The sequence below is a fragment of the Lynx rufus genome, unplaced genomic scaffold (assembly GCF_022079265.1).
Source record: "Lynx rufus isolate CCGP_SWC_20201006 ecotype Redwood Valley unplaced genomic scaffold, mLynRuf1.p SCAF_2, whole genome shotgun sequence".
Taxonomy (NCBI): domain Eukaryota; kingdom Metazoa; phylum Chordata; class Mammalia; order Carnivora; family Felidae; genus Lynx; species Lynx rufus.
The window spans coordinates 206,615,819-206,640,106 of NW_025814834.1; the positions used below are offsets into that span (position 1 = coordinate 206,615,819).

The following is a 24,288-nucleotide window of genomic DNA, read 5'->3' on the forward strand; positions in this document are numbered from 1 at the left end:
ACTTCAGCCACTTGGTGTCTTTCTGTCACACGGTTCTGGAGAAAGTAGCTATTGGGATTCATCGTTATGTTTCGTTGTCACAGTGTTGTTGCATATTCTGTGGACCTGTGCACAGGGGTAGAATTCTTGAAACAAGATGTTGGTGTCATTTAATATTTGAGACATTTTCTCAAGTTTTCCCAAAAGAGTTGTGTTTGAGCTCCCGTTGCATAGCGGCTTGCGCTTGATACTGGTTCATCATTGGGAAATTTTTGCTAATTGGGTAAGAGAAGACATCTTTCATGGCTGTTTTAAGTTTGCATTTCTCTGGATTTGAGTATCTTCTCCTGTGTTTGTTAACTAGCTTTATAAGAAAGTTTAGAGAAAGAGAGGCAACCCGTTTTTAAGAATTAGGTCTATCAGAGACTGAAGTGGCTTTTAGAATGGTAATAACAGGAATAGCTTTATTTAGTTAGTTCATATTTGTTAGCACTCCTAGACACAGGTGAAAGAGCCTTGAAACTAGCTAGCCAGAAGGAAAATGACTAGCGAGGGCTTCTGTCTGTTAATTCAGGGAAATTTGGACGAATCACAGATAAGGCAGGGAGCCTTTTCATGAACCACCTGTTTCTGCTTCTCAGACAAATCAGCATGTTGGTTCCTTCCTAGGCAGCCAAGCTTTCCAGGTCCCGTGCCATCCAGAAGTCTCTTCCTACCTCAGAGGGACGAATGTTTCTCCCCCTGTTCCTCACTTTTCCATTTGAAACATCTTGTGGGATTTTTGTGTTTCAGTGATGGATTGGAGCTGCATCTCAGCAGCTCTTGCTAGTGTAGCCGGAGTGCCTGAGCCTCTGGCTCCCGGGGTCCCACACGGACCAGGTTTGCCAGCTCACTGACAAACTCCAAAGGCAGAGACGCGAGTGGTGGTAAAACAAGAAAGGAATTTATTTCTGTTGACACCCTGGACTGGCATCTCCCAAGACTGTCTCCCAAGTGCCAAAAATACTTCCAGGTTTATGTAAGGAAAATGTGAGGCAAAGGCTGGTGGGTACATGCAGGGAAGCAGTGAAGGTCATTGTCCTGGATGGGGTCTTGCTGGCTCTGGGCCGTTCTTATTGCTTGGGGTGGGTGGGGGAATGGCTCACGTCAGGGGACCTTTTGTCTGAGTTCAGAGATAAGCTGGAAAGAAGAATTTAATCACTTAGAAAGTTCAAGGTCAAAATGGTGATCATTGAGGTCCTTTCACTAGAACTACAAGACCCAAGGAACAGTTTGTTCTCAGAAAAAAAGGCCTTATAGGGCAGCGGTAGATGAAGAAACTTGGCACATGCAGTTATACAGTAATAGATATCAGCCATACAAACAAAAGTAATCTCTTTAATCTCTAGACCCAACCTGGGGCACGAACTCATGACCCTGAGGTCAGGAGTCTCATGCTGTACCAACTGAGCCAGCCAGGTGCCCCCACAAACCTATTCTTAAGCCAGCTGATGTAGAAGTAAATGAGATGGGAGAGTAGGAAAGAACCAGGTTGACTGTTTTCTCATGCTGGGTTTTTGTGATTTTGTTCTCTGATCACCCTGGAGACAGAAGGAAGGATTTCTGAAGTTAGTTATAAGGTTTGTAGAAGTTTATATTCAGAGAAGGTGAGTGGCATCACCCTGATTAAATCAGGGCTACTTGTGACCTTGAAAAGGTTACTTGATTTCTAAGCCAGCTTTAGCAAATCCTGCTTTCTAGGGCCAAGTAAGTAATATAAATGGGTCAAACTGGCTAGGGTGTTTACACAGTAGTAAACCAGTCTTTCCTGGAAAACATGTGTGCCTGTCTCCTATCTTGAGACACTCAGCCTTCTTGATCTCTTTTTACACTTTGATAGAAACAGGTATGCAAAAATATTTTTCTGCTATAAGAAAATTGGTACACATGTGATGATAAATGCTACGTGACACCCATGGCCTACTCTTCCCGTGGATAAAATGAACTTCCAGGGCATTGGAGACTGAATGGAGAGATTTCATCTGTAGGCATTCTAGCCTCTGATACTGGTATTCTGTTGTGCTGCTTAGGGTGGCTTGGGAGTAATCGCTTGTAATTAGAAATGGTTTTACCATTTATGCTTTTTAAGTAGATTCTCCACTTCTCCAAACAAGACAACAAACAAACCCAGAAAAGCCCCCACAAGACTGGGTTCATGGAGAAATGCGTAGCCCCTATTTGGAAATCTTTATAATCTGTTAGCTTAACTGCTTTTATTACTGCAAAGCGCTGCCATTGGCTTTTTGAGTTCTTAGCTGCAGGTGTGGCCCTAGGGGCCCATGAGCCATAGGTTCTGCCTGGGGCTGGTGCTTCATCACTGCTTCAGCTCATCTATGGTGATGGTGTTCTAGCTGATTGAACGCTTTGTCAGTAATACCTAGCCAGCAATTAATTTAAGAAGATGTGTACAAACAAAAAAAAAACAATACCAACACTCTAGGGCCAAATAATGCAAGTTGTTTTCAACTTCTCACATCTGTTTTGAAAGTTTTTTCAAAGTTCAACCCTATTTCATCTAATTTTCAGGCTGCAGCAAGGACCCAACTTTGGACCAGGTTGAAGAGTACAAGATTGCCCGCGGGGGGGGGGGGGGGCGGGCAGTGAGGACAAGGATAGACTCTACTTTTTTTTTTTAAGTTTATTTATTTTGAGAGAGACTGCATGCACACATGTGTAGACCAGGGGAGAGGGGCAGAGAAAGAGGGAGAGAGAATCCTAAGCAGGCTCTGTGCTGTCAGCGCAGAGCTCAGACGTGGGGCTCAATCTCATGAACCATGAGATTATGACCTCAACCAGGGCACCCCTCTCCTCCATCATTCTTTTAGTACATCCCTACTTCTGGCTCACAGCAAGATGTTCCACGTTCCTCTTGTACTCTCTGTCCAGACTTGGAATCAGTCATTTCTCCAAGGAGTCGTGGGGAAGACTTAGAAATCAAGACCTGGTTGCTAGGAGTCTCATATTATTGCTTCTACACCCTCAGCTGACAAAAGGCCATGTAGTTGGCCTGCCCAATTACATTTCAGATAAGACAACAAATGTTTTTTAATTTAAACATGTCATTTATCTGAAATTCAAATAACTACTGTTCTGTAGTTTATCTGGCAACCTTAATCTTCCTCAAGTTTACACTTATTATTCCCGATTCAGTACTGCAGGGTTCATTTTATTCTTCCTCCCTTTTCTTACTTGTAACTTCCCAAAACTTGGTTTCCTTTATCCCCGGTATATTTACTTATTTATTCAAATAGAGAATATACGGAAAGTAGTTTTAGAATTGTTAACGTCTCTGTGAAAAGGAAGTCATTAAGATTTGGTATTTGTTCCTTTTTAGCCTGAAGACACCACTAAATGAGCTTGCTAATGAATAACCTTATTCAAGTTACTTGGGTTAGTTCCCCCTTCCCTTCATTGTGGGTGTTATTTAGTTGGAATGTGTTTATGTGAGATTTAGGGTTCTCCCCATGCTTACTGATTTCTGTGTGTAACCCACACACAGCCCCCCAGTTCAGCAGTGTATTATAGAACAGTATGTTCAGAAAAGTGTCACATACCCCGCCATTTTTGTTTACCCTAAACCCACTCATATTCAGTAGCTAACCACTTTTATTAGTCTCTGGTTTATCCTTTTTGTATTTTTTTGTTCAAATAGATACATGTATATTTTCTTATTTCCCTATCTTTCTTACACAAGAAAGTGAATTATATAGGTACTGTTTTGCACACTGCTTTCTTTACTCGCTAATATATCCTGGAAATTACTCCACATCCGTTCACAGAGGTTTGTTATGTGTTTTTCATTTTACAGTTGAATAGTACTCCATTGTGCAGATGTACAGTATCCCCTACGTTTGGCCATTTGGGTTCCCAGTATTTCACAAACAGTGCTATAATGAATACCTGAGGTGGTGTTTGTGCTGGGTTTTCTTGCACTGTTGGGGCTGTATCTTCAGGGTGAATTCTTAGAAATGAATTACTAGGTCAAAAGGTAGCTTATATGTATAGTTTTGTCAGATTGCAAAATTCCTCTCCCTCAAAGTCCTACTACCAGTTTGTATTTCTCAGCAGTAAAGGAGTTCTGTTTCAGCCTTACAAATTGAGTGTGGGGTTTATACCTTCTAAGTTTTCCTAATTTTTATAGAGGAGAGATATGATAAAATACTGTATAGCATTATAGTTTTAATCTGCATGTGTAATATGGAGCTGTGACATTTCTTAATTAAAAATAATATATTTATTATTACTATTTTTTCTGTTAGACGAAACTGCAAAGGAAATCCGAATTGCTTGGTTGGGATTGGTGAGCATATTTGGTTAGGAGAAATAGATGAAAACAGTTTCCATAACATTGATGATCCCAACTGTGAGAGGAGAAAAAAGGTAAGCCATCATTTTTTAAGTTATTGCTATGTGGTATCCCTCTGGGTTTTTGTTGTTTTGTTTTGCATCTATGATCAGAAACTATAACGGACTTTGTGGGAGCCTGTGCAGCTTTAAGATGTAATGGAACTTAAAACCCTATAACTGCTTGAATTGCAACAGTTCTTATTGGTAGTAATACTTTAAAACAGGTGGCCATGTAATCCAGCAAGTCTTAAATGATAGTTTTAGTTTAAATGCTGATTCTGTGTTTGCTTTAATATTGTATATTTCATTTCAAACTCATTTTTAAGCCTCTTTAAAGGAAGTGGTAAATCCAGGGAACAAACTCACATAATGATTCTACCTCGCTTTTCTTGGGTTCATTGTGTTAGATATTACACGTGTAGCAGATAGTTTTACTTTTTTAAAAATACCCATTAATGTTTTCTAAACCCTAAAGCCCGGCGTTCACAAAATAGTCAGCTGTATGGATACTTTGTTAAGAATGAATCTTCATAAGTTCAGGAATTCTCAGTCTTAGAAGAAGTTGTAATCAACTCTCCTTGTTCCACTTCTCCCAGATCTATAGGATTTCTGGAAGTTTAACTTCCTAAACGTTTTACTCCTAAATGTTGACAGTTTAGGAATAGAGCAGATGAACAGCCTATGTACACATGTTCAGAACAGACCTGTCCTTGAGCCCACCACTTTAATTTTAGATTGAAGGGGCCAAAGAAGACCAGAAGACTGGAGATGAGCTGTCCTAAGTCTTTTCCACTCCAGTAGCCACCCCAGATGTGTCTTCCATGAAATTATGTCCTCGCCCTGGCCAAGAGAGCCTTATGGTGGTTATACCATGTTGACCTGGGTAGTTTTAGCAAATTTTTAATCTGAAATTAAATAGTTCCTCTTATAATTTTTTTGCGTGTGAAGGGAAATTGACTCTATGATTATAACTTTTGCATTTTTGTAGAACTCATTTGTGGGCCTCACTAACCTTGGAGCTACTTGTTACGTCAACACGTTTCTTCAAGTGTGGTTTCTCAACTTGGAGCTTCGGCAGGCACTATACTTATGTCCAAGTACCTGTAGCGACTACGTGATGGGAGATAGTATCCAAGAGGAGAAAGGTTAGTGGGGCGCATGTGGGGAGGGCTCACTTCGCAGCATATTGCCAGCCAGAAAACCTTCCAAATGCAGGGAACTAACTTCTTAGTGCTCCGTATGTGCCGGGCATGGTGGTGTGTCCATAAACATTGTCAGGATTCAAAATAGTTTTCACTTTTCCTGTAAATTTGTTAATGGTGCGCTGAAATTGTTCATATCCAAGTGAAGGAAATACATGTGATTGTTATTATATAGCTTACATCAATAATTGCTCTAGGTAATACACTGTGATTGTAGTTCATTAATTTTTAGTGATTGATGGAAATCAGTAAAGCAGACAAGATTACTCTCTTTAGTTTGAGAGATTTAATATTTCATTGTGACCACAGTCTTTTGTCCTGATTCCCAGATAGGCTGACTTAGATGATACCCCTAAGATTACCGTTAAATTCACTAACCTTGGCAAAATGACTTACCATTAGCAACTACTCACATTGGAAATTTAGAATCAGTTTTGTTTGTGTTTTACACAGGATCAGTTTCAAACTGTTTCTACTGGAATTATTTTATTTCATGAATAGCGTGTCGATTATTATTCTTGATTGATATGACTTTCTATTAGAGATTATTCTCTTTGAGAGGGAACTTTTCATGGAACAAACCAGATTTTTCTCTTTCTCAAAGCTGGGGGATGGAAGGAAATCACATAGGTCTGGGAGCTCCAAGTTGGGAACTTTGACTTTTGCTCCCATCTACATCCTGTGCTGTGTTTTGGATGCTCTTGGTTGGGCACATGGCTCATGTCTTTGGCTCTGAGAGAGAAAAAATAGGATTTATAAGCCCCACCACTTCTGACAGCCCCGTCAGATAACAGTAACACTTTAGAGTCTCGATCTTTGTTAATTGTAATTTGTGCTTCAAAACACAGTGCTTAAGGGGTGCCTGGCTGGCCCAGTCCATAGACCATGAGGCTCTTGATCTTGGGGTCCTTCACGAGTTCAACCATGTTGGGCATGGAGCCTACTTAAAACAACCCCCTGCCCCAAAACATAGTGCTTAAAACTCTTCGGATTATTTCTCCAAAGCTTTATTTTCATAGTTCTGAATATTTAAATCTAGATTAGTAGTATACTGGGTGTTTTATTTTTTATTTTTTTAAGTTTATTTTTGAGAGAGAGAGGGAGAGAGGGAGAGAGAGAGAGAGAGAGAGAGAGAGATATCATGAGTTGGGGGAGGGGCAGAGAGAGAGAGGGAGACAGAAAATCTGAAGCAAGCTCCAGACTCGGAGCTGTCAGCCCAGAGCCTGATGCAGGGCTCAAACCAACAAACCATGAGATCGTGACCTGAGCCGAAGTCAGATGCTTAACCAACTGAGCCACCATGCACCCCAGGATATTGAGTGTTTAATAATGTATGGGACATCTGGGTGGCTTAGTCGGTTAAGCGTCCAACTCTTGATTTTTGCTCAGGTCATGATCTTATGGTTCATTAGATCGAGTCCTGCCTCTGCTCTGTTCTGACAGCACACAGACCCTGCTTAGGATTCTCTCTCTCTCCCTATTTTTCTGCCCCCCCCCCTCCCCCGTGTTGTGTGTGTGCGCTCTTTCTTCTCTCTCAAAATAAATAAATTAAAAAAAAATAGGAATGTATGCAAAGGATGAGTAATGTTAAATGGATCCTTTTTGATAGTATTAGTTTGCCGAAATATAAATTTACCAGTGAGAGGTCAGTTAAATAACAAATGAAAACTAAATTTCTGTTTTATAAAATGATGTGTCATGGCCTTTAATGTGGCTTCAATGTGTATCTTCAAAAAAAAAATTTTTTTTTTTTTAAATTTCTAAGCACAGGAATTTTTATTTCACCAAAGTCTTCCCTGACCTTGTTTTCTGATAAGAGTGTACATTTGTGGTACTGTCCTAGCTGATACAGTGCAGTGGAGTGCAAAGGCTTTACTTTGGAAATGATGGGATCTGGGTTCTGCTACCAACTCAGCCATTCCCTCATTTTACAGATAAGAAAGCCAGCAGAGTATGAGTTATTTATGGAGTTATACAGATGGAGTACCTAACCTATAAAATAGGAGAGTTGGAGTATACACACACTTAACTTTTAACAGCCTTCAAAGCATTTGCACCCCAGGCACCCCAGGAAGTGAGATTTTTATCTTTGTTTTACAAATGAAACATTGACTTCCTGAGAGTCACAAGTAGTAGTAAAGAGATAAATTATTCAGAGTTCAAAATAAAAGAAAGTACACAATAATTTGAATAGGGAAAGAATAAGGAATTATTGTTATATATATAATTTTTATGATTTTTATTTTATGTAATCTCTGCACCCAACGTGGGGCTTGAACCCCAAGATCAAGAGTTGCACAGTCTACTGACTGAGCCAGCCGGGCACCCTGAATTATTATTATTATACAAGATAGACTTAATTTTTTAATTTTCAAAACATTTTATTGGAAGGGTTTTTTGGAAGGGATTTTTTAATAGTTGACATTTTAGTTTCAGGTGTGCAGTGTAGTGATTTGACAATTCTGTATGTTATGAAATGCACCCCAAGAATAGGGAATTAGTAACAGGAAATTAGACTAATGGGGGAATTGGTTGGTAAGAATTAAAGAGGACTTAAAAAATATAAGAATAGCAGATACACAGAGCAGCCACTACTCCCAGGGCAAAAGAGAACACCTAGGGAGGGTCTCACCCCCCACTGCTCAGGCCCGAAATCTGGACCTCTGGACAACTCCCTGCACACGCTCACTAGGTGCCTGAGAAGGTGCTGAGCTGCTGCTTCAGTGGGAACCCCTGCTTGAAACTGACCACAGGGAGGTCCTGGGCCTCAGAAACCCCTGCTACGTCACCTGAGAGGGTGCCCAAGGGGTTGTTCAAGAGGAAGTCCCTCACTAGAGGCAGCCCCCTGCGACACACCAGAGGAGACACTGGGGGAAGCTGTTGGAAGCCATTTGGTGCTGGTTTGGCTGCAGGAGGCTGGTTGGATGCTTAACCAACTGAGCCACAGGTGGGCCAGGGGCAACTGAACCCTCCAGTACCTTCTGCTGACAAGACCTTGTGCAGGCTGGTGAAGGAGAGTTGTTTGCCAGGCTCATCTGTGTTATCACAGAGGAGGCAAAGAAGGGTGGCGACTGGCACCCAAGATCATACTCACGTCTTTCGGGGCTCTTGTGTCCTATTTACATACCTTCCCCAGATTCATTAAAACTGGCAACTTTAGGGGTGCTTGAGTGTCAGTCCGACTTCTACTCAGCATCCGGCTTCTTCTCAGTTTGTGATCTCACAGTTCCGTGGGTTCAAGCCCCATGTCTGGCTCTGTACCAACAGCTCAGAGCCTGGAGCCTCGACCCTGCTTTGGATTCTGTGTGTGTGTCTCTCTCTGCTCCTCCCCACCCCCCTCTTTCTTTCAAACAAAATTAAAAAACATCTTTGACAAAACCTAGCAACTCTAAAATTGTAAGATTTTTAAATACTATGTCATTCATTCAAGTTTGAATCTTGTCACTTGCTTCACCTATGGTAAATAAACATTAATGAGATTACAGTAAAGTGTTTGGCCATCTTATGCGAATGGTGAATATAGTCCATGGTTTTTATTACTGGAATGAACGTTTCAGTGTGATTTGACAGTTTGGAAAACTATAGTCATGAATGCTGTTGTCATAATGCACATAGAATCCTTGCCTTTGGGGGCTGTATATGGATAGCTGTGGCTACCTCATTACTTCCAGAACAATTGTTTCTGTTAAAGTTGTAAAACTGTAATAAAACACTAATATACTTCGGATATAAGGGTGTTTGATCACATTCTCATGTGAAGAAGTACATATTTTAAAAAAGGAAAGGAGTAGTTTTTAAAAGACAGACATGTTTTTTTAATAGATTATGAACCTCAGACAATTTGTGAGCATCTCCAGTACTTGTTTGCCTTGTTGCAAAACAGTAACAGGCGATACATCGATCCATCGGGATTTGTTAAAGCCTTGGGCTTGGACACAGGACAACAGCAGGTAAGGACCTTTAAATGTTTTTTTATTAAGTGAAACAATATGATATCTTTTTATTTTTTATTTATGTTGGTTTTTTTAGAAGAATGGCAAAAATAAATTTTCTTTTATAATAAATATATATTAATCCAAAATTCTCAACCATTGAGTAAGATGGAAGGTGGGAAGAAAAAGACTGCTTCCTAACAAGTTCCCCAATCCCCCTCCCAGAAAATAACAAAGAACCTTAACATTTTTTTTTAATATGAAAAGGTAACCCAGGTGTTCTTTAGAATGTTTGTAGGGGGAAATGAAGTGAAATCCTTTTTAGAAATTAAGTTTTTTTTTTTTTTTCCTATTTGGAATTTCAGCATTTATTAGCTGTCCTGCATATTACACATTTTCCTTGATCTCATTTCTGAAAATTCATGCATGGGTACAAATTGATTCAACATAGCTCTAGTCCTTAGTTGAAAATGCTAACTTCAAAAATAGAGGTAGTTTCTGGAACATTTCACTTGTTGCTGTTTGTATCAGAAATTGAAAATCAAGATAATGATTTTTCTTTCGTTTTCATTTTCTGTTTCTTTTTCTTTTTTCTTTGTTTTTATTTTTTAAATTAACCCAAACTTGTGTTGTAGGATGCCCAAGAATTTTCAAAGCTATTTATGTCTCTTTTGGAAGATACTTTGTCTAAACAAAAGAATCCAGATGTGCGGAACATTGTCCAGCAGCAATTCTGTGGAGAATATGCTTATGTAACTGTGTAAGTGTGTTTCATCTTTCCCAGGGTACATTTTATTCTAAGACAGTTGCTCGTATGTGATGTGATTTTCAGTTAAGTTCCAAGTTATAGCCTTCATGGGTTATCGCGGGACCTGAAATATTTCTAGTAATAGATTTCCAGGGGGAACATGAAAGCAACTGACTTGGTAAATGCAGTTGGACTCATTCAGGTGTTGAGACCTACGTGTGGTCGAGCTCTTGCCACGGACATTGTGGCTGTGGTGTGAGTTGAAAGAGTAAGATTGGAGCCACTCTTAAGAGTAAATGCAAAATGCCTCTGAAAATTTTTCCTAAGCATAAAATACATGCTTCACCAATCACTTTCTGTTTTTATTTTTAACATACAGTGTAAATAATTTCTGTGAAAGAGAACCAAGGTAATAAGGTGGTAAATGCTTCTCTCCATGGTTCTAGAATGTAATACAATGGAACTTTATTGTTTTCCAACTCTGATCTTAACTTTCACTCTGTTTTATTATAGTTGCAACCAGTGTGGCAGAGAGTCTAAGCTTTTATCAAAGTTTTATGAACTGGAGTTAAATATCCAAGGCCATAAACAGTTAACAGATTGTATCTCGGAATTTTTGAAGGTATATAGTTGTTTCTGCTCATTAACAGTTAAATATTGTTCTGAATTTTTAAAAATTTAATGGCTAAATTCATTACTTCAGACTTTTCCACATATGAGGTGTCTGTTTATGTCATAATCTATAAGAAACTTTATGAATTTTTATTTCAATTTTTTTATCTATCCTCAGAGATATGAGAGCCTGAGCGGGGGAGAGGCACAGGGTGGGGGGGCGGGGTGGGGGGTGTTGGAGAGGGAGAGAGAGAATCGTAAGCAGGCGCTCTGTACAGATGGAACACGAGGCAGGGCTTGAACCCACAAACCGCAAGATCGTGACCTGAGCCCAAGTCGGATGCTTAACCAACCGAGCCACTCAGTTGCCCTAAAACTTTGTAAATTTTAAGGTGTCAAAGCAGATGGTGTATTAAAATAATTTTTGGATATTTTCAGGTTATTTTACATGTAAAGTTATGTGTAAAAACTTGTATGTTTCAGAGTGGTAGAGTGTTTTAAGTGAATCTAAGCTCTGTTACTACCAGGTTAGTTTGTCCTTTCATTTAATGAGAACCTACAATGTGTGGAATACAGTTTTCTTTTTAAAATCACTGTGGTCATTCTTAAATCCCTCCACTGCGTATCTCTCCTTTCTGTATGTTTTGATTTATGTGGGAAAATGGAAGTGGTTCTCTTTTGCTCAGAGTTGAAAAAGCTGCTAAGAGGAATCCTTTGTTACCAAGTGGGAACAAGCGCTTAACATAGTAGATGAGCTAATCATATAGCTTCACATCTTAAAACATTTTTGTGCCTTTCCTCCTTTTTAGCACAACCGTTAGCCTGCTTCAAACACTCATTTATTGAATTCATTCAGCTAAATATTGATCGAGCGATTACTGCTTTCACACAGTTTTCAGCAGTTGGGGATAACCATAGTGAGCAAAAGAGACAACAGAGTTTTGCCTTCTAATGTAGTGGCTTTGGGACCAGAGAAGGACAATAAAATAAGGATTAAGTATAATATATAGTGTGTCAACTATAATAGGTATTGTGGTGAAGAATAAATCAGGGAAGAGGGATGGAGAATGTGGTAGGAAGGAGGGTAGGTTGGTTGCAGTTCTTTTTTTTTTTTTTTTTTAATTTTTTTTTCAACATTTTTTATTTATTTTTGGGACAGAGAGAGACAGAGCATGAACGGGTGAGGGGCAGAGAGAGAGAGGGAGACACAGAATCGGAAACAGGCTCCAGGCTCCGAGCCATCAGCCCAGAGCCTGACGCGGGGCTCGAACTCACAGACCGCGAGATCGTGACCTGGCTGAAGTCGGACGCTTAACCGACTGCGCCACCCAGGCGCCCCTGCAGTTCTAAATAAAATAATGGAACGTGAAGGAAGGAGCCATGTAGGAAAGAAGGAGGTGTAGAATGTGCCCGGTGGTTTGAGGAACAGCAGGTCAGTGTGCCTGAAGTGGATGAGCAAGGGGAGAAAGTTGGAAGTTGTGGAGATAACTAAGCATCACCTAGGATACGCCTTTGCCAGAGGCTTGGACTTCTACTGTGAGTGCAGTGAGATGCCACCAGGGGGTGCTAGTCATAGGAGAGTCCTGATGTGTTTGAATCCTTAACTCTGGGTGCTGTCTTGAGAATTGGCTGAAGGTGGGGCCGGGGAGACAGAAAGAGTTGATGGTGGCTTTGACCGAGGGTTAGCTGGAGAGGTGAGAAATAGTGTTTGGATTTTCAGTGTATTTTCAAAGTAGAGCTACTACAGTTGCAGACTGGATATGGAGAAGAGAGGAGTCAAAGATGACTAAGGTTTTGGCCTGAGTGCCAGGAAGCATGGAGCTGCCAGAGCCGCTATGACAAGGGCTGTGGGAGGACTAGGCTTGGGAGAGGAATTGGGAGTTTGCTTTGGGGTATGTTCAGGGGAGGGCATTGGGGGCTGGATAAAATTAACAAGGGGTTGAGAGAGAGAGATGAGGACATTCAGACATAGGGGATCAGGGAGGTAGGTGCAGCTGGCCAAGGATGCTGAGGAGGGACACTGGACAGTGAGTTACGAGGACATGTGGGAACAATTTAAAAAGAAACCAGCATTAGCTAGAACACTGAATTTCCTGCATTATTCTTTTAGCTTAATGTCATCAGTGTGGTTCAGTAATTTTAATTGTGTGTGTGTGTGTGTGTGTGTGTGTGTGCGCGCGCGCGTGTGTGTGTGTGTGTATTCTGATGCCCATATGTAATTCCCACCCATTTCCCACTCTTATTAAATTAATTTTGTTGTGTCAAAGTACATAGGATTTTTTTAACTTAGAACCTACTTCCTTGGGGGCACCTGGGAGGCTCAGTGGGTTAGGCATCTTGGGTTTGGCCCAGGTCATGATCTCGCAGTTCTTGGGTTTGAGCCCTGCATCGAGCTCTGTGCCTGGAGTCTGCTTCAGATTCTGTGTCTCCTTTTCTCTCTGCCCCTCCCTCCCTCTTTCTTTCTCTCTCAAAAATAAATGAACATTAAAAAATTTTTTAAAAATCATACATTTTGGAAAGAGGCACATCAATTTTAAATTGTTGTATGGAAGTAAATAATATTCCTGCCAAGTAGTACCTTTTATTGTAGGTGTCCTTTTTTGTTACTTGTAGTAGCTTGACCTTAACAGCTTGGGGTGGGGGGGACTGTTAATGAACATGAAATTATGCTTTCCATCAGAGATTTGATCAGTTTTTAAAAAAACCTTTACACCCTCTACTTTTTTTTTTTTTTTTTTTAACTAATATGTCTTATTTCTGAGCAGGAAGAAAAATTAGAAGGAGACAATCGATACTTCTGTGAAAACTGTCAAAGTAAACAGAACGCAACAAGGAAGATCAGACTCCTCAGCCTTCCCTGCACCCTGAACTTACAGCTGATGCGCTTTGTCTTTGACAGGTAAGCATGTGCAGAGTAGTAGTGTTGGTTGCTCATTGTGGACTGATGACAGATTTTACCATAGACAGAGAAGGTAATACGGTGCTTACAATTTGAAACTCTAGATTTGGGGGTGAAAGCTGTAGGTGGGGCCTGTCCTTTTGACTTGCAAATAATTCATGGTTTGATCACAAAATTCTTAGGTAAGCCAGACATATATGAGTTAAAGCTAGTAGAAAGGTAAGGCGTCCTTATTTTTTATTCTATTATTAATTATTAAAAACTAGAAAAGGAAAACAAACATTTAGGTAAGGAGTGAATTATCTTGCTGTTCCTGTATTTCTGTATAAGAAGTAGAGTAAATTTATAGTTAACGGTGCTCCAGCCCCCATGGGAATATATCTTTGATTTTATAATTAAGATAAAGGCAGTGTTTGCGTATGCACATTACTTCTGTGCAGGAGTTTCGGTGGCTCTGTTGTGATTAAATTAAAACTTCTGGAAATAAGTTTAGAATCGCCACTTTAAATTCATAATTTCAACCCATTATTTTACACCAATTACAAGACAGCATTATGTTGACTTCTAATCGTACAGGTTTTTGAGCAAGATTGCTAAATGAAGCCTACCTAGCTACCAATGCGTTTTTTATTAAAATAGGTGATAGAGCTTATACATTGTTTTATGATTGTTTTAAATATAAATATAATTAGCTTTCCTCTTGGTTAGGCAAACTGGACATAAGAAAAAGCTGAATACCTACATTGGCTTCTCAGAAATTTTGGATATGGAGCCTTATGTGGAACATAAAGGTAATATTTTTACCGAGCAGTGATAATTTTAATGCTCAGAGAATGTAACTTGTGATCTGCTTGTGATGAATACAGAACAGCAGTTTATTACTAAATTTTATTTGCTAACGTTAACGTCTGTCTGGGAACAAAGGCTTTTTAGGCAAGCCGAGATGTGTTAACTTCCATTTTTCCATGAGTAAGTACACAGCAAAGATTAGATGGTTCGTCAAGATCTACATAATTAAGTGTACAAAAGAATAAAAACATGAGAAGGTGTTTTACTGTCTGAACCCACAAAGTGGTCCCTTAGTGTCAGAACTGTATCTGTAATTCCTCATAAAGTGAAGTCTCTCTGAGCTGCCTCCATTCGTGTTTTTTTTTATTTTTTTAACTTTTCATCAAAAACTTTAGGTGGCGTAATTTCAATATGTATGCTCTAATTCATATCAGTGATGAGTTCTATGATGGTATGCCAAACAGTTTCCTACCCTTTTGTTTTGGTGGTCTTCACCTTACATACAGGGTGATTATTGATAGAAGAAGACTTCTTGCCCTTTTGTCCCTCTTGCCCTGACCTGACCGGAAGGACTGTTGCACTTCTCAGATCGATCTTCCTGTCCATTAAATTTTTAATAAAGAAATTAATATCATAAACTCTTTCTCTTTCCATAAAAAGCTTCTGGAGGCAACTTACAATAGAAACAAGCCATAAAATAAAACCTTTGGAAAAAAACAATTGGATAGGTTGGGGAATGATGTATTAAATACTTAAACTTTAAAATGTGTGATGCTCTGTCACTGTTGCCGGTTTGAAATTCGCACCTTGGTGCAGGAAGAAAACAGCTGCAGACTTTGCACCTGGACTTTGTTACTTTTATATTTGGCTGAATGAGTAACTTAACTGTAGTCCACTTTGGTTAGTGGTTTGCTTCCTGCCTCCTTTGTTCCAGGTAGTTGTTTAAAATTAGAGATGTCTGATAGCCTGGTGGTTTCTCTGAGTCCAGAAACTTCTATGTAAAATTAGCACTTTCCTTGTCTCCACTGTATGATTTTGATAGTTTTTCTTACTAATGTTACTAAATATATTATGTATTTGTCTAATTTGTATTGTAAGGAGCACAAGATGATTATGAAATAGACTTGACGTGTCAAAAACTCTGTAGAAATATTTAAATTTAGTGTGTGCATTGACTAAATCTCTTAATATTTAAATAGAAGAATAAAAATTATTTTCTTATTTTAGAATTGTTAGCTAAGGGGGCGCCTGGGTGGCGCAGTCGGCTAAGCGTCCGACTTCAGCCAGGTCACGATCTCGCGGTCCGTGAGTTCGAGCCCCGCGTCGGGCTCTGGGCTGATGGCTCAGAGCCTGGAGCCTGTTTCCGATTCTGTGTCTCCCTCTCTCTCTGCCCCTCCCCCGTTCATGCTCTGTCTCTCTCTGTCCCAAAAATAAATAAACGTTGAAAAAAAAATTTAAAAAAAAAGAATTGTTAGCTAAGACTAGTAAAATTAATCCAGTAGTTTGTAGCTATAGACCTGTCTTTCACAGGCTCTTGTACTATTTGCTGTACAAACACACAACCTTCTAAATACTGAAAACATTAATTTTTGTTAAAATTGCACAGGGTTGGGTTCATTCTTGGTAATTTGGAAAATTTAGAAGGCATAAAGAATAAAAACTACCTGCAATTCTATAACTATATCACCAGTATTTGTTTTCCTGTATTATTGATATGTGTCTATGCATTCCTATCCATATGAAGCTGAAAAAGTAGGTCTAAAAGATGGTCTTTTTAAGAGGAGAATTCCCTTGTTTCCTTAAATAGTGGGCCCGCAGATCTGCAGAGATCTGTAAACCAAGGGGTCTCCATTCCTTGAACCTTTAGCCCTTGACTCTCTAACTGAACTTTTGCCATGTTTCTTAGAGATTTTAACATACCTGTAGACCACCTTGAGGGTCTGGGGGCTGAATAAAATTCATAGAATTTCAGAAGAAACCAGTTACATTTCAATACAGTTAGCTGGGCACCTGGGGGGGCTCAGTCTGTTGAGTGACCAACTTCGGCTCAGGTCATGGTCTCATGGTTCGTGGGTTTGAGCTCTACGTCAGGCTCTCTGCTGTCAGTGCGGAGCCTGCTTCGGATCCTCTGTCCCCCTCTCTCTGCCTCTCCTGGCTCACACTCTCTCTTCTCAAAAATAAGTAAACATTTTAAGTAAACTAGTACAGTTAGCAAAACACCAAGACAGACTTGAGATCCAGTAATAAAGGTGCCCATTAAAGAACAGATTCCACTGGCTGTCCACAACTACCAGAATTCTGAAGCTGTTGAGAGCAATGAATTGGTAAGTATAAATTCAGGCTGACAACGGTAATGTGAGATGAAAATTTTTGTGTTGTTGTCTCTCGGTCACACAGTCATAGTTAACTGCTTCTACTTGTATGGTGTATCATGATGATTTAATTTAGGGAATACTATGTGGAACTCCTATTAGAGGCGATCTCTCCCACTTCTCTCCCTCAGCCATCCTGAGGGGCACACCCTCCCTTGTCCTGCTGTTGTGTGCACCATACACGTCACTCTATTGACTTTCCTACCTTTTTAGAATAAAATATAACACATTCATAAAAGTCCAAAATACACGTTTGGCTTGAAGAATTGTCACAAAGTGGACATCTGCACGAGCAACATCCTAGGCCAAGAGATAAAGCTTCCCAGTACTCTAGAGTCTTTTTTGTTGCCCCTCCCGGTAACACCCCCTTCTCTCCCCTCAAATCATAGGCACTGATCTGGCTTTTATGGTGCTTCATTTATTTTTTTATTTTTAATTGTTTAAATGTTTGTTTATTTGGGGAGAGAGCATTCATGCACGGAAGTGAGAGAGAATCCCAAGCGAGCTCTGGCCTGACGCCGGGCTCAGTATCACGAACCGTGAGCTTATGACCTGTGCCCGGATCACGAGACAGATGCTTAACTGACTGAGCACCCCAAGCGCCCCTATTTTTTATTTTTATTTTTATTTTGCTTTAGTGTTTCACGATGTAAGTTTGCATCCCTGAACATTAGGCTTTAGTTTACCTTTTTCCTCCTGGGATATTGCCAGGTGAAACCCAACCCATGATGAAATCTTGGCACTGCCTGCCTCCCTGGCTCCTTTATCTGGGCTGTGGTTGAAGGTGGCTGGAGAAAAACACTGTCATAGCTGTGTGTCTGTCTGCGTCTCAACCCTTTTAATTTGGGGAATTGCAAGTTTATACGAAAAAACGGAATCCCAATCTGGATCTTTTAAAAAAAAAAAATTTTTTTTAATGTTTTTATTTTATTTTTGAGAGAGAGAGAGAGAGAGACACAGTGCAAGTGGGGGAGGGGCAGAGAGAGAGGGAGACACAGAATCTGAAGCAGGCTCCAGGCTCTGAGCTGTCAAGGCAGAGCCCAGTGCAGGGTTTAAACTCAAGGAGTGTAAGATCATGACCTGAGCCGAAGTCAGATGCCCAACCAGCTGAACCACCCAGGCGCCCCCCAGTCTGGATCTTTTAACTGCATCAGTCCACTTACCGTCCCCCCCCCCCCCCTTACCCTTAAGTACTGATCTTTCCTCTGGTTCAAATCTGTACCACGTTTTATGGCTCCCCATTACTTGAATGTGTTTTAAATTTTCTCATTTCTTGAAACATAGCCTACTTTTATAATCCATGACTGACTCTTAGAATGTCATGCAGGCTTATTTTGGGGGTATCGGTAGGTTCTTTTGTTGTTGTCATGTTTCTTTTGTACTTGGTTATCTTTGATTGCATGCTGGTTATTGCACATGGAAAATCTGTGGGGATTCCCTTAGGACTGGCATGACACCACATCCTCCAGTGAGACCTTACTTCTTTCTGCCAGGCATCTGGGATCCCTGCTAGTTAGGTACCAGCACAACCGGAGTTCAATGCTGAGGTCCCCTTGTTCACCCAAGCTGTAAGAACCTGATACGAAGGCCAGACTAACACCATGACATTCCCTTCCCACCCCACGTTCTCTTTCTCTTGCTCTCCTCAGGGGTAATGGGTTTACTTTATGGTTTCCTGAGGTTGGGGAGATGGAGAGGCTTTTTCTGGTTCACTTTTACCATGAAGTAATGGGAGAGGGCAGTGTGGTAGAAAGAACAGTAGGTGGGGGAGTCCAGGTAAGCCCTAAAATATGGAGTGTGGACCAGCACACCAGGTAGATAAGCCTGAGCTGTCTGACTGATATCACTATTCTCTACTTCCATTAGTTAACACAGAAAATAATATGTGCACTTAACTCTGGACATAGTGTCTTTACCTCTGTAATCAGTACAAGTACCTTGGGGTGCCTGGCTGGCTCAGTTGGAAGAATGTAACTGTTGATCTTAGGATTACTGAAATAAAAATAAGAAAAACCAAAAACACATTACAAGGACCTTAAACCACTAAGAAGTCGATCCTCTCTTAAATTGCTTATTTCTTGTATGTGGTTTTTTTTTTTTTAGTGATTTTTCAAAGTTTGTTTGTTTGTTTATTTATTTATTTATTTTGAGAGAGAGAGAGAGAGCAAGCATGAACAGGAAAAGGACAGAGAGAGCAGGAGAGAGAGAATCCCAAGCAGACTCCACATTGTTAGCCTGGAACCCAGTGTGGGGCTCAAACTTATGAAATGTGAGATCATGACCTGAGCTGAAATCGAGTCAGACCCTTAACCACCTCAGCCACCCAGGGGCTCCTGTTTTCTGTGTGTATTTTAGTTCTGCTTTTTAAAAAACTCCAAGGCTGCCTTATTGTGTGTAGGACTGTTGGTGTTTTGTTTACCACCGTCTTTGGTTTATCATTCATTCCCTTCTGCATTCTAGACCTCCCATCTGCAGTGGCTTTTTTTTTTTTTTAATATGGAATAGAGCTTATAAAATTCCTTTTGAAAGGGTCTGTTGATGGCAAATTGTTTTCACATATCATTGTCTGTATTTTGTTCTTGTGACATTTATTTTCCCTAACGTGGGCCGTTATGTTCACGCGGTACATGAGAGACCTCTTGTTGCAGTGCTTGTGTTGCCGGTGAGGGGTTGGGGCCTGTTTTGTCATTGTTAAGAGTTTTTTCTTTGGTTTGGGCATTTTGCAGTGTCACTGTGACCTGTTGGGCTAGATTCTAAGTGTATTTATCCTCCCTGCAAAAGGTATCAAACAATTCCTCAACCATCGTGTCTTAAAATGTCTCATCCTCACTCTTTCTTCTCCCCTCGAATCCCAATACATGTTTGTTAAGGTGTTCCCTGACTCTTCCATTGCTTTGTCCTGTGTGTCCCAGAATATCTGTAGCCCCACCTTCTACTTTACTGATTCTCTGTTCAGGTGAACCTAATCTACCGTTAAGCCTTTCTGTAGAGTTTTGACTTTGAGTTATTATAATTTTCATTTCTAGAAGTTCAATTTGGTTCTTTATCATATCTGATTTTTTTTTAATGTTTACTTATTTTGAGAGAGACAGGAGCACGAGCAGGGGAGGGGCAGAGAGCGAGGGAGAGAGGGAGAGTCCTAAGCAGGCTCCATGCAGAACTCACGAAACCCTGAGATGACCTGAGCTGAAATCAAGAGTCAAGAACGCTTACCCGACTGAGATACCCAGGTGCCACTACAATAAGTTTTAGGATGTTTAATGATATAGAAAGATGTTAATGATATATTTGTTAGAAAAAACTACAGGTCTCAGTGTCAGTAGTGGTTCTGTCTGTATTATGGAGTTGCTAATTAGTTTTTTGTTTTCTAATTTTTAATAGATAGAAGTGATTTTTTTTTCTGGTACATATGTATTTCTCCCCATGATTGGTTTAAAAGATTTTCTTTAAAAAAAGCTTTAGAATATTGTATCTGAAAATGGCAATGTTCATTTGCCGATATTTGGATAAATGGGTAAGGCCTTCTCTTGCATAAACCATGTGCATAATATGCTTTTGTTTATTTATTGGTTTTCTTTAAAGTGAAATAGGAATTTAAAAATACTTCTGAAGAAACCTCAGTGCAGAATCATTCTGTATTTTTATTTATTTGAAGTTTTATTTATTTAAGTCATCTCTGCACTCCACATGGGGTTCAGATTCAGAACTTCGATTGAGAGTCGCACGCTCTTCTGACTGTGATAGCCACATGCCCCTCATTCTAGATTTTTTAATTTAATTTTTTAACATTTATTCATTTGTGAGAGACGGGGGGTGGGTGGTAGCAGGGGGAGAGAGAGAGTGAGATTCTAAAGAAGAGAAGAGAAGAGAGTGAGCTGTCAGCACAGAGCCCCACGTGGGGCTTGAACCCGTGAACTGTGAGATCATGGCCTGGGCCAAAGTCAGCCGCTCAACCGACTGAGCCACCCAGGTGCCCCACCTCATTCTAAATTTTAATGTTTTCTCTCCTGTTTCCAGTTATCTTGGCCTATGCCTGTTTTGACAGCAGTTTTTCTTAATGGCTTGTCTCTAATTTTTTCTAAAACATTTTTCTTCTTGAAAAAAATTTTTTTAATTTCACATTCCCATCTCATTAGTTTATATAAGTAATTTGTGAGAAGAATATGATCACCTGATTCTTGGTAAGTATATAGGTGAGCCAATTCATGCGGAATAGCAAAGTGTACTACAGAATAGCTTTGTAACCCTGACCTGGGTGCCCAGAGTGCGATAGCTTTCCATCTGTATATTTTGCAAGGGAAATGGAGAGTCAGTACAGTCAGGTGCTTAAGATAGCATCTGCTATATTACTTTGTAAAACTAAATTTTTTGTAAAAAAAGAAAAAAAAGTGACATGTTTTGAATTCTATCAGATAGGAAAACAATTTTAATCATTACAGTTAAGGCTCAGGATATAAGAAGGAATATTTTTCTCCAAAACGTTTTTTACTTTCTCCCTTTCTCTTTCTCCAGGTGGGTCCTATGTGTATGAACTGAGTGCAGTCCTTATACACAGAGGAGTGAGTGCTTATTCTGGCCACTACATTGCCCATGTGAAAGATCCACAGTCCGGTGAATGGTATAAGTTTAATGACGAAGACATAGAAAAGATGGAGGGGAAGAAATTACAACTAGGGATTGAGGAAGATCTAGGTAAAACCTTTAAGTTGTGAGTGCCCTTTTAAAATATAAATTTTTTTTTTACTGGAAATATTTTGATAAATTTTTATGGCCCAAGATTGGTATGGGTTATTAAGGGTATTTGCATGTCTTAAACACACGTAAAATCTCTGAACATCTTTTGTTAGCAATGCCTGAATTAAAAAAAAAAAAAAAAAAGATTTTCCTCCAGAGATGGTTTCCATGATGTTTTTCTTTGTGTCGGGAGATGCATGTTGGAGAAATAACTCTAGCAGGGGACCTTTGCTCTGAGAACAGTGCCTACTCCTCCCTGTTAAGTATCTTATGCCATGCCATCCCCAGAGTGTGATGCAATGCCTCTGGGGAGTAAGCTGCTTGCGATTTTGTAGTGATGAGGTCTGCCTTTACAGTACTTTGTGAATAGCACCTTACTCTGGAGCTGTCATCCTGTCCATTTTCTTGGGCCAGAAGACCCATCCCTTCCCTAACGAAGTACACAGTTTTTCCAGTAGAAGCCATCTCAGCTGAACTTTTCATTACTCTGTCGCCGTGTTTGTCATTCTTGGATGAGGCTTGAACTTGGGAGTCTAAATAAGAGAAAAGGAATGGGAATGGGTGTGTGCCTCCTCCACAGTTCTTCATGGATCAGAACCACTTGCCCAAGGTGTCAGGGAGGAGCATGGCCATTGGAGTTGGCTTTCCAGGCATGTGGGTAGATCTTTCTGCAGATATTTAAGTGGCAATGATATTCTTGTAATTGAGAGAGGTATTTTCTGTTTTTAAATAACAGGTGTTTATAGATATTCAGCAATGTTATTCCCATCCCATCTTAGTAACACTCAAGGTCTTAACCTTTGCTTATAATTTTTCTTATTGTGAGAGTCTTTCTGGGAACAAAACTGAGATGTAGCTTTAAATTATGAATAATGGTGTCGTGGTTTTATTTGACTGTTCTTCACTGAGGCTTATTTGATTTGTCTTCATTTTAGTCAGAATTGTAGGAATAAAAGCATTGGTAAGGCTGTCCTATCTACTATTTCTAAGCAGCCCTAAATTTTAGAGTAGTTCAAGAGAAAGAGACTCCACACCTACCAGGATTCCATTCCAGTGTTTTTTTGTTTGTTTCTAATGTTTATTTTTGAGAGAGAGAGGGGGAGATACAGAATCCAGAGCAGTCTCTAGCCTCTGAGCTGTCAGCACAGAGCCCGACCCCACAAACCGTGAGATCATGACCTGAGCCGAAGTCAGGCGCTTAACCGACTGAGCCACCCAGGCGCCCCTCCATTCCAGTGTTTTAATGCCACTATGCAATGTTCGTTACAGCTTTCATCTGTTGTTTTCTTTTCATCAAAACCAGAAAATCCTTGTTTGTTAAATTCCACGAGTCGTTTTCACCTGTATTCTATTATGAACTTTTATGAATTGTTTTATATTCCCATCTTCTACAAAGAATTGAACATGTTAAATCATAATACTTTCTGGTTAGAAGTGCCCAACTGCCTCTTTACTGTATATGCTCCTGACGTTTTTAATTTACTGTTATGGTGGTCTTCAAACTTTTTGTTCCTGTATTCTCTATAAGAATATTGAACGAATTTGCGTTCCTTGCATGTTTTAAAACCCGACATTTTCATCTTAATTTTAAGTGCTCCAAATAATGTGATTTTCTGACATAGTGAAACTGGAACATCACTTTTAAGAGCGTCCAAATGAAATTAGTTAACGGTCAATACCCACTATTTCAGAGACATATGAATTGGTCCTTGTTTATAGCAGGACACTTTTAACCCTACCCCTTTCTCCCATACTAGTATTTCCATCATTTCCATCTGACCCTGCAGAATTTTATTCTAATGGAATATACTTCAGATTTCTTTAACCATACAGCTCTAAATAGTTAAAGTTCTTTTTGATTGAACTTTTTCTTTTTTCCCCCCAATATCCTTCTCCCTTTCCCCTTCTCCCTCCTGCCCCCCCCCCTTGCCTCAGGATCCAGCTTTATCTTTTAAATTATAAATACCACCACATTGGTCAATCCCATATGAGTATGTTATAGAATACTCCTGAATCAAATAAAAAGCAAAATTTTATTGTAAACACATCTTTTAATGACATGGCTGAGAACTTTTTTTTAATCCCTGGGTGAAGTTATATCTTTCCTTTGTAAAGTGGGAGAGGGATGGCTGAGAAAGGAGAGGCAGGAGCCATCAGTGGAACCTCAGCTTTGAGGCAGCTCGATTCTACAAAAGTATACAGTGAATTGGAGATCTGGTAATTGATTTCCTGAGAAGTAAGCATGATCTCATACCACCGGAAGGTTACCCCTGGATCCTAGGCACCAATCTGAAGATCACTTTCATGTGATCCACTTGCCATGCAGAACACTTAGGAATGAATGCCATGCTACTGAATTTGTAGAGATTAGTGGCTAATCTTTATGCTCATTAGCATTTCACTATTTTGAACATGCTATTTTATTTCTTTGGGCAATTAAATCTGCGTTTTTGTTTTTTTTTTTATAACTTCTTGTTGAATTTTGATTTTAATTCCAGTTAACATATAGTGAGTCAACAATTCATCTGCCAGTGTACTCCCTAATCCCCATCATCTGTTTCACCCAGCTGCCTGCCCTCCTGTGCTCTGGGAACCATCAGTGTGTTCTGTCATAATCTGGATTTACTGTATTTTT

General features: G+C 39.9%; 1 protein-coding gene across 6 annotated transcripts in view; it reads left to right on the plus strand.

The window, feature by feature from the left end:
- The window catches only part of USP48 (ubiquitin specific peptidase 48), a 91,675-nt gene that overhangs the window by 23,393 nt on the left and 43,994 nt on the right, over positions 1-24,288 (plus strand). For 4 of the 6 annotated variants that reach the window (XM_047082881.1, XM_047082879.1, XM_047082880.1 and 1 more), the window contains exons 2-9: positions 4,278-4,398; positions 5,354-5,510; positions 9,390-9,517; positions 10,135-10,259; positions 10,761-10,869; positions 13,625-13,758; positions 14,467-14,549; positions 21,432-21,611. In XM_047082881.1, coding sequence (XP_046938837.1) covers positions 4,278-4,398; positions 5,354-5,510; positions 9,390-9,517; positions 10,135-10,259; positions 10,761-10,869; positions 13,625-13,758; positions 14,467-14,549; positions 21,432-21,611 — 1,037 coding nt within the window. The remainder of the gene's footprint in view (positions 1-4,277; positions 4,399-5,353; positions 5,511-9,389; positions 9,518-10,134; positions 10,260-10,760; positions 10,870-13,624; positions 13,759-14,466; positions 14,550-21,431; positions 21,612-24,288) is intronic. The other 2 variants (XM_047082884.1, XM_047082885.1) reach the window with 1 other exon arrangement.